The sequence below is a fragment of the Lepisosteus oculatus genome, chromosome 24 (genome assembly GCF_040954835.1).
Source record: "Lepisosteus oculatus isolate fLepOcu1 chromosome 24, fLepOcu1.hap2, whole genome shotgun sequence".
Classification (NCBI taxonomy): Eukaryota; Metazoa; Chordata; class Actinopteri; order Semionotiformes; family Lepisosteidae; genus Lepisosteus; species Lepisosteus oculatus.
This window is the reverse complement of record NC_090719.1, coordinates 8,331,401-8,353,370: the sequence shown is the minus strand read 5'-3', so window position 1 is coordinate 8,353,370 and position 21,970 is coordinate 8,331,401. Positions and strand designations below refer to the sequence as shown.

The following is a 21,970-nucleotide window of genomic DNA, read 5'->3' as shown; positions in this document are numbered from 1 at the left end:
TGTGAGTGTGAGAGTGTGTGTGTGTGCGTGTGCGCGTGCCCTGTGATGGACTGGCATCCCATCCTGGGTGTACCCTGCCTTTCTTCATTTGCTCGCGGGGATACGTTCCAGCTCCCCAGCCACCCTAAACTGGATGAAGTGGGTAGAAAATGGATGGATAATACAGTTCTAGCAAGGCAATACATTGTAACTGAAGTGGCTGTCCAGTTAAAATAACTCAAATATAAGAGAAAAACAAAAAAGACTAAGAAGTCATGTTATACCATAACAGTACCTAAAAAGAGATTATTATACTGAAACCAAATACAGCATGCTTGTCTGAGCTTTTGCCAGTACCTGATTCTTTCTGATCTGATCCCATGCCATTCCATCTTCTAGTAATATCAATGTAGAGAATATCCACCGATGCCATGGAGAAGTTGCTGTTGCTAAGCTTACAGTTTCTGAAAGACATAAAATAATGATGCAAGACAGTGAACTTAAATCGGCTGTGACTGAGAGAGCTTTTTATGAAAGGGTCTTTTTTGACTATCTTACCGTTTTTCATTTGTACTCCATTCAGGATCCAATTGGCAACCAGCAAGTCTAAAATTCAAACTCTTAACTACATACGGCAGAAAAAAAAACAGCAACAACATTTGCCTCTATGTGATGCTAAACTTAAGATTTATACTCCATTATTTCACACGAGTATTTAATTTTACATCTTTTTTAAATCATGTTTTTATTTCCATTCCCATAAGTATCAGTTGCTCTACACGCACACCCACTATGCTTCTAAATTCAGCCTTATCAAACAGTGCTGCTGTTGCATGTCTCTAGTTTGTGTAGACTAGAAGCTACACAAAACACAGTCAAGCCCATACCTGATAAATGTTCGAAATCCAGTAGGGCCAAGCCTCATTGTCCCCTTCACTCCCAGGAACCTCATGAACAGCGTGGCGATGCGCTCAACGGTGCGCAGGTAGTTAAACTGCTTGGTGTATTTGGGGAAGACTTGTTTCAGGCAGAGGGAGGGAAGATTATTCTCCACTTTTACTCCGCTGTCCTGTTCAGCTTTGTCTGGGGAAACCGTATCCAATATATCTTCCTGCAGCTCTGACCCATTGCCTGGCGTGTGTGATCTATAATGAGAAAACATGAAGATGTCATGGGTTCTCCTTGAAATGACAAATTTAGGATTCATGAGACTGATAAAGTATTATTATACTTAAACATCAGATACTTAGCATTATAAAATGCCACCGACAGGGGAAGGCTGCCTTCCTGCGAGCTCCCATTCGTTTCTGTTTATTTCATGTTGTTTTTTGTACTGCTAAATGCACATGCTGTTTGCTTGGTGATTACATATGACAGACAAACACTTATGGACATACAGTGCCTTGCGAAAGTATTCGGCCCCCTTGAACTTTTCAACCTTTTGCCACATTTCAGGCTTCAAACATAAAGATATAAATTTTTTATTTTATGTGAAGAATCACCAACAAGTGGGACACAATTGTGAAGTGGAACGAAATCTATTGGATTTTTGAAACTTTTTTAACTAATAAAAAAATGAAAAGTGGGGCGTGTAAAATTATTCGGCCCCCTTGCGTTAATACTTTGTAGAGCCACCTTTTGCTGCGATTACAGCTGCAAGTCGCTTGGGGTATGTCTCTATCAGTTTTGCACATCGAGAGACTGAAATTCTTGCCCATTCTTCCTTGCAAAACAGCTCGAGCTCAGTGAGGTTGGATGGAGAGCGTTTGTGAACAGCAGTTTTCAGCTCTTTCCACAGATTCTCGATTGGATTCAGGTCTGGACTTTGACTTGGCCATTCAAACACCTGGATACGTTTATTTGTGAACCATTCCTTTGTAGATTTTGCTGTATGTTTGGGATCATTGTCTTGTTGGAAGATAAATCTCCGTCCCAGTTTCAGGTCTTTTGCAGACTCCAACAGGTTTTCATCCAGAATGGTCCTGTATTTGGCTGCATCCATCTTCCCCTCAATTTTAACCATCTTCCCTGTCCCTGCTGAAGAAAAGCAGGCCCAAACCATGATGCTGCCACCACCATGTTTGACAGTGGGGATGGTGTGTTGAGGGTGATGAGCTGTGTTGCTTTTACGCCAAACATATCGTTTTGCATTGTGGCCAAAAAGTTCGATTTTGGTTTCATCTGACCAGAGCACCTTCTTCCACATGTTTGGGGTGTCTCCCAGGTGGCTTGTGGCACACTTTAGACGAGACTTTTTATGGATATCTTTGAGAAATGGCTTTCTTCTTGCCACTCTTCCATAAAGGCCAGATTTGTGCAGTGTAAGACTGATTGTTGTCCTATGGACAGACTCTCCCACCTCAGCTGTAGCTCTCTGCAGTTCATCCAGAGTGATCATGGGCCTCTTGGCTGCATCTCTGATCAGTCTTCTCCTTGTCTGAGCTGAAAGTTTAGAGGGACGGCCAGGTCTTGGTAGATTTGCAGTGGTCTGATACTCCTTCCATTTCAAGATGATCGCTTGCACAGTGCTCCTTGGGATGTTTGAAGCTTGGGAAATCTTTTTGTATCCAAATCCGGCTTTAAACTTCTCCACAACAGTATTACGGACCTGCCTGGTGTGTTCCTTGGTCTTCATGATGCTCTCTGCGCTTTCAACAGAACCTTGAGACTATCACAGAGCAGGTGCATTTATACAGAGACTTGATTACACACAGGTGGATTCTATTTATCACCATCAGTCATTTAGGACAACATTGGATCATTCAGAGATCCTCGCTGAACTTCTGGAGTGAGTTTGCTGCACTGAAAGTAAAGGGGCCGAATAATTTTGCACGCCCCACTTTTCATTTTTTTATTAGTTAAAAAAGTTTCAAAAATCCAATAGATTTCGTTCCACTTCACAATTGTGTCCCACTTGTTGGTGATTCTTCACATAAAATAAAAAATTAATATCTTTATGTTTGAAGCCTGAAATGTGGCAAAAGGTTGAAAAGTTCAAGGGGGGCGAATACTTTCGCAAGGCACTGTACAGTAAGACATAAGATCGACTATTGGCACTGTTACAATTTACACCAAATATTAACTGTCGACTGTGGCGTCTTACCTTTACCTGAAAGAAGACGGTGTCGTAGGAAGAGGGGTAAACGAGCGGGCGTTCTGGTTAGATTGAGGCAGCACAGTAATCGTCCCCTGCTCCTGAGTATACTTCTTACTAATGTTCAGTCACTGGACGATAAGCTGGATGAACTGAGAGAAAGGCTTTCTTTCCAATGGGACGTCAAGAACTGCAATGTGCTGGCATTTATCGAAACCTGGCTTGACCTGTCTATTCGGACTCTACTATCCTCCCGGGAGGATTTTCTATCTACCGCCAGCACAGATCAATGGATTCGGGTAAGAGCAAGGGTGGCGGAGTATACTTCGTGGTAAACAACTCCTGGTGCACAGACGTGGAGATTATTTCAGAGCAATGCTCTCCGCACCTTGAACACCAGACAATAAAATGTCGCCCTCTCTGTCTACCGAGGGAATTCACATTGGTAGTCCTCACAGCGGTGCATATTCCCCCAAAGGCCAATACAACAAGGGCGATGGATGAATTTCACGGACACCTAAACAGATATGAGAATACACACCCTGAGGGGGCATTCATTATCGCGGGTGATTTGAACGGCGCAAACTTGAAGAGAACAATGCCTAATCTTCATCGACATATCAACTGCCCAACTGCGGAACAAACACATTGGATAAGTTTTACACTCCCTTCCGGGATGGTTACAAAACCCTCCCCCAACCTCCTTTCGGCAAAACCGATCACACCTCCATTCTGCCACTTCCCGTTTACAAGCAGAAGCTTAAGCCGGAGAGGCCAGTGTTAAGAACAATTCAACGCTGGTCGGATGAATCGGATTTTATATTAAGTCACTGTTTTGCTACCACTGACTGGCAAATCTTCTGTAAAGCTGCCAGAAATCATATCAATCTGTATGCGGATTATGTTACTGGCTACATCAATAAATGCATTGAAGACGTGGTCCCCAGGATTACTGTTCGCACATACCCTAATCAAAAATCGTGGGTAAATGGCGAAATACGCGCGAAGGCTAAAACTAGGACACTTTTTTCAATTCTGACGACATGGATAGATATAAAAAATCCAGATACGACCTCAGAAAAGTCAAATACAACTATAGAGTTAAATTAGAATCATATTATCACGGCTGCAACACCCGGAACATGTGGAGTGGAATTATGCATTATTACTGACTACAAAGTGCAACTCGGCTATATCACACAACAGTCTGCCTTTCTTCCTGATGAGCTAGATTAATTCTATGCTCAGTTTGAGGTCAATAACACAGATCCAGCCAGGAGGATCCCAGTAACCAAGGGTGAACACCCACTGATCATATCCAGAGCAGATGTGTGTAAAGTTTTTAAAAAGACTAATTTACAGAAGTCTCCTGGCCCTGATGCTATCCCTGGCCGTCTTTTGAAGGCATGTGCTGACCAGATGACAGATGTCTTCTCAGACATATTCAATCTTTCTCTTGCTCAGTCTATAGTTCCTTCCTGCTTTAACACCATAGTGCCTTCAAAGCTTGTCATCAAACTCCAGGACCTGGGACTGAACAGCTCCCTCTGTAATTGGATCCTGGACTTCCTGACAGGATGTCCACAGGTCGTGAGGGTGGCCACCAACATACCCTCTACACTGTCTCTAAACACTGGAGCCCCCTAAGGCTGTGTCCTGTCCTCTACTTCTTATTTACCTATGATTGTGTCACCAGGCATAACTCAAACTCCATCATTAAGTTTGCGGACGATACAACAGTCATTGGACTGATCAAAGAAGGTGAGGAGTCTGCGTACAGGGAGGAGGTTGAAACCCTGGCAGCATGGTGCCAGGATAACAACCTCTCTCTGAACATCAGTAAGACTAAGGAGATGATTGTGGATTAAAGGAAACATCAGGGAGGAGGTCACACACCTATCTACTCTAACGGGCCTGCAGTGGAGAGGGTCAGCAGTTTTAAGCTCCTGGGAGTTAACATCACAGAGGACTTAATCTGGTCTCACCATACGTACATCATGGTCAAAACAGCACAGCAGGGCCTATTCTATCTCCACAGGCTAAAGAAGTTTGGCATGCCATAACATAACCAGACCAACTTCTACAGGTGCACTATTGAGAGTATCCTGACTGGTTTCATCACTGCCTGGTATGGGAGCTGCTCTGCCCTGGATTGCAAAGTACTGCAGAAGGTGCTGAAGTCAGCGTAGCTCATTATCGGCTGTGAGCTACCAAACATCCAGGATATCTACTTAGCTAGATGTCTTAAGAAGGCCAGGTCTATTCTCAATGACCCAATTCATCCAAGTCATAAACTGTTTTCTCTCCTACCGTCTGGTAAACGGTATCGAAGCATTCAGTCAAAGACCAATTGACTACGGTACAGCTTCTACCTCCAGGCAATAAGACTGCTAAACAGCCATGTTGCAGTAACCTTCAGCAATCACCCTAATGGTCTTTGTTAAATAGTCAGGTTACAGTACATTGACATACAGTTTTCCATTGTATTTGGCACACTGCATATTGCACTATTTAGACATAATTTCTGTATACACCCTGGATATGTAGCAGTTCTAATTTATATTTAATTTTTATTGCACTATTATTATGTAACCTTATTCTGTAACTTTTAATTTTGTGATTTTTATTTTTCCCTGGTGAGTTTGCAGAAAAGACATTTCATTGCCAGCAATTACTGATGCACGCTGTATTGCTGTGTATTTGATAAACTGGTTGATTGATAGAAAATACAAATTTCACTCATTAATAGCTATAGACTTGTGACATCCTATGAGGTTAATTATATATTTTTGACTAACACCTATTTTCCAAGATATAGAAAGTATTTTTCTCACGCTACCACTTCCTAAGGTCAGGGGCTGCCCTCTCTGCCTCCTCCTGGGGTAGCTCATTATCCTGGTGTTCACATGACTCTTTCTGAAGGAAAGACCTGGGTTGCTAGGAGATGTGACAGGAACTGTGGAAGGAACTCAGCCACAAGTCATTCTATTTGACAAGATGGTGGATAGGATCCACTTCAACCCACTCAGAGCCTTTCAAATAAAAAAGGAGAAAGGCGACAACAGAAGCTCTCTGCAGGAGGGAAAAGCTTTGCTTAATTAAAACGTGCTTGTGTCTTGACACAGTGCTCTAGGTTTGTCTAAATCTTTTCTTCAGGTCAGGTGCAACCACAGGAACAGAGGGATACAACAGAGGTAGACCTAACTGACCCTAGTGTGTGATTGCAACTTCCAGTGTGAAATGGATTCATTTCATTTTAAAAGATTTTTTTTTTACTTGAAGAAAGACCTGAAACAAGATTTTATATCCAACATGGAAAAACACATGACCAACAGTGAATAGACATCCATCACAAGAGGTGCCATTGTAGGACTAAGGCTGCCCAGCAAAAATGTGTGAACTTCTGTAACAAAACTGTATTATAAATAATGGAAAGCACAGATAAAGTTATATAGTGGTATATTAGGGGGGTCTATTAAAGGTGCAGGAAACAACAAATACATCCATCCAGTTTCTAACTGTTTTATCCAATGTAAGGTTGTAGGGGAGCTGGAGCGTATCCTATCAAGCAAAGGGCAAAAGGCAGGATACACCCTGGAGGGGACGCCAGTCCATCGCAGGGCAGACAGACACAGACACACACTCACACCAGGGCTGATTTTCTCAGAAGCTAATTAACCTACCAGCATGTCTTTGGAGTATGGGAGCAAAGTGGAGTGCCTCACATACAAAATAACATTTGTAGGTAAGTCACTGAGACAAAAACAAACTGCAAGAAATACGATGTGCCACATACTGAACTCACTATTTAAACATAGTAACCTTCTTTCCCAGTAAATACAAACTAGTTTTTCACAACTGAAATGGCAACCCTATTAAAACCAGGCAACTGGATCATTAATATATTGTACAGAAGTACAAAAAACGTGCTGCTCATTGTTATTTTCCATTTGCTTCGCACTCCTTGTTAACAAGAAGAGTTACATAAACATACCTAAGTATTCTGGGCATGCATTAACTTCTCAGGATTCTATAGTGGTGACACTTCAGATTACAGGATACACATTTCATTTATATGTGGAATATATTAATAAAGTATTAATAGTTTTACATACATGTAATATTGACTAGCTTCTAGTAACGATTGCTGGGGGTAAATACACTAGGGATATATACTAGCGGTATATACAGAATTTAAATTACTCTATCTGTAGTACACTGCACATTTATTAACAGCTGGCTTATTAACCATTTATAAAGTGAAACTTAGCCAAACCTAAAATGAAGCGTGACTATAAATTTAAGGCTGCGGCAACACCAATATTAATTTTCATCATGAAAACAAAGCAAGGCAATTTGAGCTGGAAGACAGCATCAATTGCAAAATACAACCTGCTGTTTATTATATTGCTTTCTTTCCTGCCTGACATCATTGTTCTTGAAAAACAAAGCCTCTGAGTATTTTAATAAAGACATGAATGTACTTTTTCTTTCTTCTGAACTTTAACTGCGTGGTAAGCAGGACAATGATTTCATAATGAATAATCTCTACACAAATACAGTAGGGGGCCAACTGATGTCAGCACTTCTTGGTTCTTTGTTTTACAGTTTAGTTTCTTAGGAACACAGGTCAAAGTCTGCAAAGGGAGCTGAAAGGCTGAAAACACCCATTGCATTTCAGGGTTAGACCAAGCTCTCACAGAATCTGACAATCCTGTTAATTCAGAATTAAAGTAAGGTCATGTTAAATATTTATCTTGCATAACTTGTAAAACTATTCCAAGGTGAAACCACAGGAAAAGCAAAGCTGGGGACTTTAACTATGCGCATGTTAAAGCATGTTATTATGGAGCAGACCATGCAAACCGAGTCCTATTTAGGAGACTGAAACAATCGTTCACTACTGTGTATTTTTTGTTTGTACATACTATTACTGTTTGTTATGTACCTTTTTGTAATGTACAGTCTACATTGTGTGGTGCCACCTCTTGCACTGTGTTCTGAGAGACGAATAAGAAGTCCAATGCACATTTACATATAGCGATAAACTCCTCTACTACTCTACTGTAAAGCTAAAAGATATGACTTATGTTTTAATCATTTTCACAACCTTTATAAGATAAGATCACTTCATTAGCCATATAAAATTTCTTGCATTAGGAATTTGTCTTTTCACATACCCCAATTCACTCTCCATGAGACACACAGACACACAGAAAGGGAGAGAAGCTGGGGGAAGAGCACAGGGTCAGAAATTGTACAGCCCTCCTGGAGCAGCTGGGGTTAAGGGCCTCACTCAGGGGCCCAATGGAGTAGGATTCCTCTGCCGGCCGCGGGATACGAACCGGCAACCTTCCAGCTACAGGTGCAGATCCTTAGCCACAGTGCCACCCCTCCATCCCAGATGGGGTCATTTATGAGGGTCCTCTAATAAAAAAGGCAGACACTATGGAAGAAATGGCACCATGACTTCCTTTAATTAACATTCGGAAGTGATGCTTTGATCTGTGTTATTTTATCCTTTCCTACCTAGAACTTCTGAGAGCTTGCACATAAGTAGAAACATAACAATAAAATTCACAAAATCCGCAATAAATAAAAATGATCTCCAAAAACTGATCTCACTGAACAATTTAACAAAACACTCCATACAATGTTTCTGTGCGATTAAGCACAAATTTGAAATATTTTGTCAAAACTGTCCCAATGTGGTAGATGGCTAATTATTATACAGTATGACTACTCTTTCTCTCCCTTATCTGTTTTAAATTGATATTGACAGGCAAGAACTTTGAAAGTTCGTCTAATGAATGTTACTGACATTAACTATGTCTGGAACACAAGATACGAGACGAAGATTTCAGTAAATGATCCTGATTAAATATCTAAAATGAATTGAACGAAAGACAATAGAGAAGGGCATTGAAGCAAAAATGCATCTACTGCAAGGATTTGAATTAGACAGCCTAATGTCTACAGATCTTATCCGTGACCAGAAAACGTAGCAAACGACTTCGGGCGCAGTTTGACTTTAACAAGTATGTGTTCTATATTTCATTGAAAAAGAGTGTGGACCAGTGAAATGTACCTTTATTGCTTTACAGGCCCTGTAGCCAGATGGTTAAACTTTCTTTAACTTATCCTGTGGGACTTAGAAGTGAAAGAAATAAAACATTTCAATAGTTCAAGGAGAGACAAAAGCAATTATTTCTAAATTATGTTAATAGAATGCAAGACACATGCCTTGCTTTCAATTAGTTTAAGTGGTGCTACAGGGAGGTGAAATGTTGATGCATGAGTAGAAAATGAAATTGCATTCCAGCTCAAAATGTTTGAAAGGTGAACAATCTTAATGCTGTCATTTTTAAAGGACTGTCTCTTCTCATCGATTTTCTTTAGCTTTCGCTTCACTGATCCCATAATATCTTCATAGGGACACCACTCATTAACATACTGAGGGGAAAATAACATTTTAGTTTGCATGGAAGACGAGCCCAATGTTCCGTTTGCTTTTCTTAAAAGTCAGAGTATACTGGGTATCAAAAGATATTTAAGAGTTTAAAAAACATAACAAAAAAGATTATTATTAGGGCAATGGCATCTTTGTAGACTGGGAACTTTAATTTTATTAAGCACCCTCAACATACAGTAGGTAAATTCAGCATTTATTAACCTTTGTCAAACTTGCAAGTCACAAGCTAGTACAGTGTGCAGTCACCCTAGAGGTAATAAAAACCATATACAGTATCTATGACATATGCTTTATGCCAAGATGGGGTCTTGTGAAATTCTGTCCCATTTCTATCATAGGACAAAGACAAGGATGTGCCTTGTTCACTGGACTTTGAGTCCTATTAAGATCACTTTATTAACCCTTTACAATTTCTTGCATTAGGAATTCATCTTTTTGCATTCTCCAGCTTGGTCTCCATGAGGCACACAGGCACACACACAGGGAGAGAAGCTTGGAGACAGAGCGCAGGGCCAGCCATTGTACGGAGCCCCCGGAGCAGTTGGGGTTAAGGGCCTTGCTCAGGGCCCAATGGAGTAGGATTCCTCTGCCGGCCACAGGATTTGAACCTGCAACCTTCCAGCCACAGGCGCAGATCCTTAGCCACAGAGCCACTGCTCCGTCCCCTAATATGCCACACATTGTCCCTGCTCATTCCACAAATTTTCAATGTGGCTGGGAGTAAGGCATGCACAGAAACACAATGTCATCTTGCAAGAAAGCAAGATGAAACATAAGAATGTGTTTTATCTGAACAAAATAGTGTCACATCAGGATGAGCCCCCACAAAGAGTAGCGAATGAGGTTCCACAACTTGATCGATGCAGGTCAGGCTGCCGCAAGCCTCACTTAGCCAGCAGCCACATCACCCTGCAACTCACAACTGGCAACCCACTGAAGCTAAGCGGGTGTGAGCCTGGTCAGTACCTGGATGGAAAAACTAAGGTTACTGCTGGAAGAGGTGTTAGTGGGGCCAGCAGGGGGCGCTCACCACGCGGTCCATGTGGGTCCTAATGCCCCAGTATAGTGACGGGGACACTATACTGTAAACAGGCGCCATCCTTCGGATGAGACGTAAAACCGAGGTCCTGACTCTCTGTGGTCATTAAAAATCCCAGGGTGTTTCTCGAAAAGAGTAGGGGTGTAACCCCGGCGTCCTGGCCAAATTTCCCATTGGCCCTTACCAATCATGGCCTCCTAATAATCCCAATCTCCGAATTGGCTTCATTACTCTGCTCTCCTCCCCACTGATAGCTGATGTGTGGTGAGCGTTCTGGTGCACTATGGCTGCTGTCGCATCATCCAGGTGGGGCTGCACATTGGTGGTGGTGGAGGGGAGACCCCATTACCTGTAAAGCGCTTTGAGTGGAGTGTCCAAAAAAGCGCTATATAAGTCTAAGCAATTATTATTATTATTATTATTATTATTATTATTATTATTATTATTACTTACTTACTGTGACCTGGTGTTCCTGATGTAGTGGTTCTGGCAGTGTAAAAACAATGATGAAGACTGAGCTTGATGAGATGTTAAATGGCCTATCATTAATGGGCTATGACTGGCTATAATGTCTTGACAGGTTAGAAATTACTGGCTGCAAACAACTAAGACTACAAGAGTACAAAGCTGTTGTTCACTTGGTACGCAGGGTATACTGGCAGTTTTTTTTTTATTTTCTTTTTTGCTGCTTACCAGGCTTGACATTCTAAGGTAAACCACCTCATCACCCCTGCCCAATTAGTCTTCTCATTAAAGAGTATGCAACAAAGTCACTCATGTGATGTATCATACTCAAAAAAGATCAATTAATTGAAATAATCACAAAAACTTAATGAATATCCAAAATAAATTACACATACTTTATTATTCTATAAACCTATACAGTATCCACGAATAGAATTATATATTTTTAGATTCTCCGTATATTCCGCAGTCTCCAGTCTCAGGATTGAAATTGTACTGGACAAAGGAAAAATATTCTGAAAAAATTTCTGAACCATACGAAAAGAGTTCTATCTTTTTAGTATTTTAAGAATCACTGAGAATATGATCTTCCTTATGACTAAATATGCTAATCACACATTCTCCTGCTCAAAAAACCCATAAGCAGTTGCTGTTTGGTTCTTAATACGAAGCAGAACAGAAAAGAAAACTCTTAAGATTACTGTACATTCGCTTTGCAAGAAAAACTTAAATCTTAAAAGAATGAAACAAAATAATGCAAAAAACCCCAGCACACTCCACTATTGTGCAGTTTGGGAATCATGTACAGTAGCTTTCCGTCCACTATAACAATGTTTTCAAACAGGTCATAATATTTTAGAAGCACACTGAAGAAAAGTTCAAACTCTAATCCCAGAAGGATATTTGTCCTTGGCAGTTACAGTTTAAGACTAGACTCGTATTTATTAAATATTTGTAGAATTATTTTGGCATACTCAGCCTATGTGATATCTTTAGGGCTACACTATGACTCTATTATCTACAGCCATGTCAATGGGTTTTTACAGTAATGTAAAACTGCTAAAGGCATTTTGGTATTTGCTCTTGTATGATGGCATGTTTTCAAAAGGTTATACAAACTAGCCAATGTCAACGACCAAAGATCCCTGATGTCCACTGTGAACGTGCTGGAAAGTGTAACTTGTATTGCGTGCTATAGCAGGGATCTACAAGAAGATGTGCAATGTCTTTTACAAACAGTGCCACAAGTTGATAAGAATACAAAATTGCCTGAGGGTTATTCCAGTTGAGGTAGTACTTTGACTTCTGAAGCTAAGAGCTCTGGGCAACAGCACACTATTGGGATGGCATCTCTATCCAAAAAATAAGACAATTTTACAACTACAAGATATTTTCATAAATTTGAAAGTCATAACACAGCTGAAATGTTACAGCACAACAGAAAGCATATCTGAACATTGCACACTTAATTTACCATGTTTCCAGTTATTCCTGTCTGTTAAGCAATATAGTAACATGGTTTAGCATTGGTTCTAAAATATGCCTTTTTTAACGGCAAAAGCAGGTCATTAGCAGAACACAAAAAGTTAGGTTTACATAACTACGATCAAGGGATATATAAAATATATACATTTGTTTATGATGTTATGGGTGTAAACTTGTTTTGTGCAAGCCACTACATAACTTTAGAACACAAGGCAACTATGGAGTAAACATATGGTATCAAATATTTGGTACTATTACATACAGTATTGTACCCACTGATCATTCTGCAAGGATCATTTTCACATTTACTGTAAAAATGTATGTCTAGTGATGCACGGATGATTTTGGACTATGGAGATTAGTGAAATCATTCTGAAAATGTTGTCAAATCCAGTTAAAAATCTGATAAGTGACCTTATGGGTGATATTTTTGTAGAAATAATGATTAAACTGTGGCGATATCCCTCTCAAAATTGGAGGAATGGAGTGGAGATACATTTCCAATCTACGAAGTGCCTCTTTCCAATTATCAGCCATCAGATACTATTCTGACACTTATTCCAGCCTAACAAACCTTTTATTTTTGAGAGAAGGAAGAATATTACAGGACTTTCAAGATCAGACAGGTTTGAGAAGAGGAATAAAGATGCATCTTAATTCAGCCAGGGTTTACTGTTAATTTGATATTAATATTAAATAGTAACACAAATATCAAAATGGTAACACTATCTATGGCACAATCACAACCTCACATAAAGAGATAACTTATCTTATAACAGATTGTTATAGACTAATGTTGCAGACTGTTTGATCATACATACAGTACTGTACATGTTTAGGTATTAGGTTTTACTGCTACAAATTTGGTTCACTAAAGCGGAAATACTTGGTAACTTTGAACTGAGTTTCTGTGCCCTGAAGTTGATGAAATTTTATTCCCTCTCACAAAAATTGTGACTGGTCTTGCCAGTCCCAGGAAGAGAAAAAGAAATTCATCCCTTGACTTATATCTCAATGCTGCCAGTGAAATTCATTTTTTACCTTTTTCACAACTGTACATAATCATCCTGAAAAGAGGCTTTGAAGACAATCAATGAATAGATGAGTCCATCCACTTCCTAACAACTTCTTCTGGTTCAGGCATGCTGATCCCTGCATGCAACGGGCACAAGGGAAGGGTACATCCTAGATAGGATGCCAACCCATCGCAGGGCAGACACACACACTCACATCAGCGCCAATCTTCCCAGATGCCCATTAACCTACCAGTATGTTTTTGGATTGTGGGAGGAAGCTGGAGCACCCCGAGGAAGCCCAGGTGAACACAGGGTGAACATACAAACTCCACACAGTTCTCTTCCAAAGTCTGGAATTGAACCCTGGGCTCCAGCAAGGCTACCCACTGTGGCACCACGCCGCCAAATAAATGAATCAAGGAAGCATAAAACTTTAAAGATAAAAATGATCCCCTTCAGCTCCTTTTTGTATTAATATCATGTGCCAGTTTTGCTTATCACATTTCAGAGCACAAGTTTTAAGGCTGCAGTATTATCCAGAGAGGATGCACTCAATCTGCTGAAGGCTTATCTTCCGGGAACACCATTATCACGCCACTGTGCACAACATCTGAACTTCTCCCAGAAAACAATCTGCTGTCTTGCTATACACAGAATATAAAAACTCTGGAGCTCCCTCAGTAAAGGCACCTACAGTACCTGAGCATCGCTTCGATCACAAGTTTGAACTGGGTAATGCCACTAACTGACTGTGCATGCCTGTGTGGTGTTGCAGGGCTTAAAGCAGAGAGCAGAGGTCTGAGAAGCCTGCAGCTGGCAATTCTAAGAATGCAAAAAAAGGATATAAAACTTGCGTGATCTACTTCTCCCACATACCAATCATAACAAAAGCGGCAGCCTTTACCATTATTTTTTGTATCATTCATTTTTGACTTGAGAAGAACTTAGTCTATTATTTTTATTTTCCTTGAGAAGCAGACTGTTTCGTGAGAAGTTAAAATGCTGCCCACAGTCACCTTAGAACAACGTTCCTTTAGATAAGCCTTAAGCGCCCTCTGCACCGCCAACTTTTTAGATTTTGTACTATTGGGAATATAGAGCCAGACTGTAATGAAGCAAAGGAATGGCACAGGATATTAAGATAAAAAAGAAAATGGAAGTTGTTAGTGTTTATAATTTCCCAAACTATAACAGTTTAGGGAAATTGAGCTGGATAGATATTACATTAAATGTAATAATACATTTAATTCAATAGCCCTTTAATAGTGCTCTTTCCCTTAATTAAGGAATCTTAATTAAGCACACCAAAGTGCCTAATTCACTTTATTGTAGCAACCATACACTTAGGGATGAGAGCATTAATTCAAGAGAAAGGTAAGAGAAAATTTAACAAATGGTTAAATACATTACTGGACCTGCTCCTCAAAAATCAAATGCTATTTGCACAGCAACCCCTAACAATAATTTCTTTCCAAGACTTCAGTGCCGACGTGACATCAATGTAATCTCCAAAGCTCCACAAGCCAGTGCTTCTGAATTACATGCAGACAAGTGCCTCAAGTCTCAAGTATGCTTATCTTCCTTCACTCAATCAGGGAGCTAAAGGTGATGCTCTTGTAAGTTACAACATATCAAACTGCACCACCACTGTGGTGATTTTTCATTACTGTCACATAATGCACTGAGACTTCGCCTAGAATTACATTAATCCCAGAAATAGAGAACTCAGTTTTTGCTCCTAAGAAAAAGGAGTGAAATTAGTCGATCTAGACGATCTGTAATGTACAGTATATCATGGGGGAAATCATTCTTAAATCTTCATAGGTATGCAAAATAATAAATTTTTAAAATGATTTAAGAACTAATTCTCATCATGGTAGAATTTTCTTTTGGAAATCTTTTCAATGAGTTTGTGTTTTCAATTTCCATTGGAAAATGGAAGGTGAAAGATTAATGTTGTTTAATACTGAAAAGTGATTAATTTCCCTTGTAATGTGCTAGCCCTCTTCTACAGAACCTAAAACCACTTTTACTTTGAAAAAACAGCACAGTCGTTGAACGCAGGGGACCAAAACGCACACTCTGATGTTTAACCAGTGATTCCTACAGCATCTATCCATCCGTTTTTCAATTTTCCAATTCAGGGTTGCGCAGAAGCTGGAGCCTATACCAGCAAGCTGAGGGTACAAGGTGGGGTACACTCTGGTCAGGATGCCAGTCCATCACAGGGCAAACACACAGACACGGACACACTCAAACCAGGGCCCATCTTCTCAGAAGCCAATTAACCTACCAGGTATGCCTTTGGACTGTTACTGAAACTGGAACACCTAGAAACCCACATAAACACTGGGAGAACATATAAACTCCACACAGTACCTCAGGTCCAGAATTGAACCCAGTTTCCCAGCGCTGCAATGCTAACCATTATTACTCCATGCCATCCACACAGCATCTAATCTATCTTAAAAAACTGCAACTACCATTTATAAAGTATCAGCTATACTTAGCTGAGTGCCAAAGCAACAGGGTATTTCTGAGATATGCTTACCTTAATCACTTCACAATACAGTATTGAATTAAGTCCTAGACTGACTCTAAAGATATGCATTAAGTTTGATGTACAGTCCAAAGAAACTGAGATACATTCACATTTATTAAACGTTTTATGAAAGAAATAGCACTGTCACACAAAGATTTGTGAATTATATGAAAAGCACCTTAATACAGGATTAGATATCAATAGTTCTGATCTTTAAAAGAATTAACTATATTTCAAGCACAGTTGCACTTCAGAGGATGCATAACTTTAATATTCTGTGATGTATTTCACCATAAACCTAACAGACATAGACTGTTTCTTATAGTACCATTATGAAGAACATAAAAAATTAATCACTCAGATAAATATTTAAGAAATGTACAACTATTACATTATTGCACCTCTTTATCTGCATCTAAGATTAATTACCATAAAAGAAAGCTCATAGAAAATGTTAAGGTTATTACAGAAACAGACTTAGACCTTTAAAAAAATCTTCAACTCCACCCAAAAGCCTCACAGTTTTTAGGATCCAAACAGTAATTATTAGATTGAAATGGACGTCAAGCCTGTTGCTTAAATTATGTGCTAAATTATGGACTTTATGACTTGATGTCCTCAATACATTCATTCCTATCATTTTGTCCCTTGAACACTTAGATACCATCTCTTTGAAGGCAAGATCAACTTGGAGAAAATAGAAACTAGCGTATCTGCAGAGCTCTCATTTTAATGAAGCTTAAGGGAATTGGGTTTAATGCTGCTTATCTTCCATACCTGGTGATTAAGTTAATTTACACTTAATGGAAAATATATTTCCAAGCCCAGCCAGTCAAACATCTGTCCTTTGCTGTGTCTTTCTGGAGACTCTAAGATGTGATTGATGCAATAAAGCCGGAACACAGCAGTCCTGGTACATAACAGACATTCCTTATAGTGGAATTGTTATTTTTCCTCTCCTTGCTCAAGTTGAAGACAGTCTAATTCCCACAGCTCATAGACAGAAGGGGGAAGGAAAAAAAAATCCCTCAGACAGCACAATCCACAAAGAAGGGCAGAGAAAAAATACATCTGTACAGGTTTCCAAAGGCAATAACGCTCCATAGACAATGAATAGTTTCATACTGTGTATATGTAGAACAATAATTTTCATGATATGTGTATATTGTGCTATAAACAATTAGTATAACTGTGTTAAACTACATAAAATATATGAATACTCCATCTAATCTTGAACATATTCCAGGTCACTGCCATTATGTCTTGGGGTGGTTTTACATACAGTATATGTGGTATGCACACTTTTTTGGTGCAGCTAATGAACATTAACCAGATTAGTTGAAAGTTACTAAGCATGTTGCATACAAAACGTACTGTATGATAGGTTCCGTTTATGTTTTCATATTGAACACCATTGATTTTGTTTCATTTTCCCTATTCTGTCAAAGTCAAGACCTTTCTGCATGCAAAGGTTATTTGGAGCCAGGAGAAAGACAGCTCTAGTGGGTTGTAAATTTTGCCACTTATAACTTTTTTGTCTGCTACTTTTAGCTGATTCAATCATCTAATTCCTAAAACCCCACAGACGATTCCACCCCTTAAAAGTCAGAGAACAGAGATCTCCTTCATTTCCCATTGAAGCAAACATATGCTTAGTTCTCCATTTCCAAAAACAGTCTGTAATGCATGAAAATAGACTGGAATACTAGTGAACAATACTAGTGCAGTGCCAATACTAGTGTACTATTGGCATCACCTCTGGCTATTGGACTTTGTGAAGAGGATTTTCTTTGGACTTGCTACTATAATGTCCAGATAAACTAAACCAGAAGCCTTTTGTTTTTTGCATCAGACTTAATGTGCACTAAAAATCAAGAAATGTTTAGTATGTCTGATACATCTTGGTAAGACTTGATTATCTTCAGTACCTTACTATCAAAAACTCTGTATTCACATACAGTAAGCTTAGAGTAACACATTTCTGTAAAGTTGTATTTTTTTCTTAAAGTGTTTCCCAGCTTAGTGTTATTTTATTTTTTTAAATGTGACAAGTGCACCACACAACATTTTTCAGGAATTTGCATTCCATACAGAAATTGTGTTGAACACAACCATTACTTTGGTTCATTGATCTGAAGAGAAGGTTACAGAATTCTGGGGTTTTCAATAAGAAAGAAACATTTAGCAGTGGCTTCCTGAGATCATTTGTAACAAAAACCTCAGCATTTTAAATCCAATTTATATTGATTTTCTATCACCAGTAAGACCAATGACATCTGAGAACGTCAAGATTAGTTTACAAGCAATATCCTGTCTACAAACCTCAAGAGTGTGTGTGTGTGATGAAATAGAAATTAAAACTTACCAGAAGAAAAAAAAAAAAGCCTGTGCTCTCAGACCATAAGCACAGTTGCATTTCTTTAGAAGGAACCATACAGTATTTATGCAAGATTACAGTTTTTCTCGGGAATGGGTATTTCACTTTCTTTAAATCTTTCAAAAGTTTGTTTTTAAATTCATAAAGCCTCATTGAGCCAAATAAAATGAAAATGAAAACAAAATAAGTATGAACATTAAAAAAACATCACTTAAAATAATTCTGCTTCTCTCACAGCTTCTTCAATATTTTTCTCCAACAACAATCTGGCTATGAAAGCTCTATATTCTACCAATTTACTTATACGGCTAACCAATTTGTGAAATACACGTTAAAAAAAACAGTTGGCTCTCATCGTCACCGTTTTTCAATCAGCTTAATGTAGCTCAGCCTGTTTCCCATCACAATGAGAATCTAACAAGTTATTGACAGGTTTGGCAATGGCAAAAACTCTTTAAGAGAAGGTCATTCAAACCCCAAAGAATTCATCTTGTTTCTTTTTCTCGTTCTTACCCCTCGTACACAAATTAAGCTATATTGAAGACAGGCTACCGGACAAAATGTTCAATATTCGTAGATGAAGACGGGGTTTACTGTTTATCTAGAATTATGAAAAACATTTGAAGAGTTGAAGGAATGACTTTAATATGGTCAGATCCTCCTTCTATTCCTGCTTCATTAGGAGGGATCACACCAATACCATAGGTCTTTTCTCCATCACCAATAATGTTCTACACCTGGTAAATAAGTCTACTTTTCCTCCATTTACTAAATAATATAATAGTCATGTAATTCTTGCCCAACAAAAATAAACTAAAATCCCATTGCTGGCCTCATCTCCTGCAGTACTTGTGTCTTCACAGGTCTGAGCTTCCTTCATTTTGCTGCTATTGATTTGACTTACAGTATGTGACTGTGCTGGTAGAGACTGTTCTCTATTTCTCTTTTTTTTAACCTCTTTTATGTGTATGACATCCCTTGCTTGATTATTTTAAAAACCTTTTATTATGAAGATTTTAAATAAATATGTGTTTTCTGGTCAGGTCTTCCATACAATATCCACGTAAGTGAAGATCAAAGAAAAATTAAACATACTGTAATTATACTACAGAACTATACTAGGCAAACTGCTGCTTTTCAACCTGAACCTGGTGTTGAAGCAGTCAAGCCTAAGCAGTAGGTAAAGAAAGAGCAGGTGGAGTAAACCAGAGTTTCCCAAATGGCTTCAGTCTGGTCTGGCTGTGCTTAGAAAATTGTGTGCTGCCAATTAGAATGCCCAGCTGCGATCTCTGAGTGGTAAAGTTTAGACTCACACCTGCAGACTTCAGGGAATTATGTCAAACGTTGCTTAAACCTTAAAATTACTGCTGCCCATTAAAATATGCATATACACAAACAGCAATTTGCAGTAAATCTTATATATTGTGTGTTGTTGTATTATTTTCAACTGATGTTTTTAAAAGACAATTCTATGGTGATTTTCAACCTACAGTTTTGCTATAAAATGTTGCATTTTACCCACGGTAGAGATAAGAAATGACATTAAAGATGAGGAACACCTGACAATGAATCATTTAAAATTGATTCGATAATTACTACAATTTAATAGCATGCTGAACAGTATATTTAGAATATAATTCTAACACAATTATGATGTAGTTTGCTTCTATAGTTTCTCATAAGTTGTTGCGATCATGTTTTTGAAGATTCGGAACAATGTGGATTAAAGACTGTTAAATAACACGTTTGGTTCCCTCTCTCCCAAATTAAGCTGGACGTAATGAAAAAGTTGAGGTTTTGATTAAGCTGTTGATCATGTAACATATACTGTATACTGTACATTGTAACTCATGATTGTGCATAACATGTCAGACTAGCCTAGTATTGTATCTAAAATATAGGTACTTCTCAGTTTTCATATTTCATTCACATACCCTTCGATGCTGAACTCACTAGGAAACTGGAATATAACTAATAATACTGATTTCTATTGTATATGATGAACTACCAGAAGCTACTATGTCAGGACGTTTCTTATGGTGTTTGAACACAGCACCAAGGTGAAAAAAGAAAAAAACTGCTGAAGATTTATGCAATGTGACTGTTGCCAGACTCTGGACAAGAACAGCAGTTCAGAGCAATAATCCAAACAAAATCTCCCAAGGTGGAAAAAAAACTAAAAAATTTTTCTCAGGAAAAAAAGTGATCAGATGATGTTTCCTAAAGTTCAGATAATTTTGTCTGCTTCATTTCTTTTAATTTTGTAGATAATTACAGGAAATAAAATTGGCAGCATTTAGCATAGCAACTGTCTAATCTACACGTAAACTAGGGCTATTTCTAGATCAAGCAATCAGAATAATTTCCTAGAAGAAGAGTCACTTCAATGACAGTCTGTATTCAAATCAATATCTCCTTAAAATGCTGGATCTAAAATCTTTTCTGAAATAAAGTGATTATTCCATGCAGCTCTGCGCCTTGCTCTTATGCTATTTATATCATTTTTCTTGCAAAAATATACACATATAACAGTAAAACTGAACGCATTCTGTCAGCAAAAGATAGAATCTGCAAAATAGCACAGATTTATATATTCATTGCTTAAGGTGCATTGCCTGTCCAATCATGTAAGAACCTGACGTTACATGTCTCCTGCACTAACGGGTGACACAAAGATTAAGATTTGTACAAGGATTTCTACTAAATGTTCTTGGAAAAGAAACCTGTCTTGCTTCCTAAGTCCAAATAAATAAAAAATCCTGACCTAGAAGTCAAAGTGACAAAAGCCCGTATTGTAATACAACACAATACAATTTTAGAATACAACAGAATTAAAGAGTTGTTCCTTTGGCTGTGTTATCTAATTTGTACTAATGTTCACCTATTCAAATATACAATATATTCATTGTCTTTTTCCCTCCCAAAAGAACATATATTTGAGTTCTGTAGGACCATATCCACTTTGAGCTACGATTTGTACTATAACTATTATGGTGCTTATTGTAGTTCCTTGTATGCATACAATAAAGCTTGGCTGGACGAACGAACACTTCAGGCTCAAATATCTTGGTTTCTACAATCCCAAAAGGCTTACCATATAGGAGGGGACCCATAAGACCAGGAGGAGTGACAAACAGCATCAACCATTTAATTAAGGGGTAAGGATAGGTTAACCACACATACAAGTACAGGGTAGATTTTAACGAAGACAAGAGGACATCCTTACTCCTATAAACAGAAAAACAGTGTCATAGGATCTTTAACAACCATGTAAGCCAGAGAGAACGACATTTACCTTGTATTTTCTTGCATTTAAACTAACAAGGTTGTATTTTCCCCTTAACTGACTGAAGGTTGTTACCTTGAGTCAGTTAAGGTGAAAATACAATCTTGTCTGCAGAATACTCACCTCCATTGTTGAAAACTATTTTCACATTGAAAAATGCAGCACACATAGGTGTAATAAACAGGCAGCTGATCTAGTCCAGTGTTTGACTTTCA

General features: G+C 38.6%; 1 protein-coding gene across 1 annotated transcript in view; it reads right to left on the bottom strand.

The window, feature by feature from the left end:
- Nucleotides 1–21,970, bottom strand: part of ttll11 (tubulin tyrosine ligase-like family, member 11) — a 58,493-nt gene that overhangs the window by 12,499 nt on the left and 24,024 nt on the right. Inside the window, exons 7-8 of the mRNA XM_015367009.2 lie at nucleotides 867–1,124; nucleotides 337–443 (exon numbers count right to left, since the gene is read on the bottom strand). Of these exons, the coding sequence (XP_015222495.2) occupies nucleotides 337–443; nucleotides 867–1,124 (365 nt within the window). The remainder of the gene's footprint in view (nucleotides 1–336; nucleotides 444–866; nucleotides 1,125–21,970) is intronic.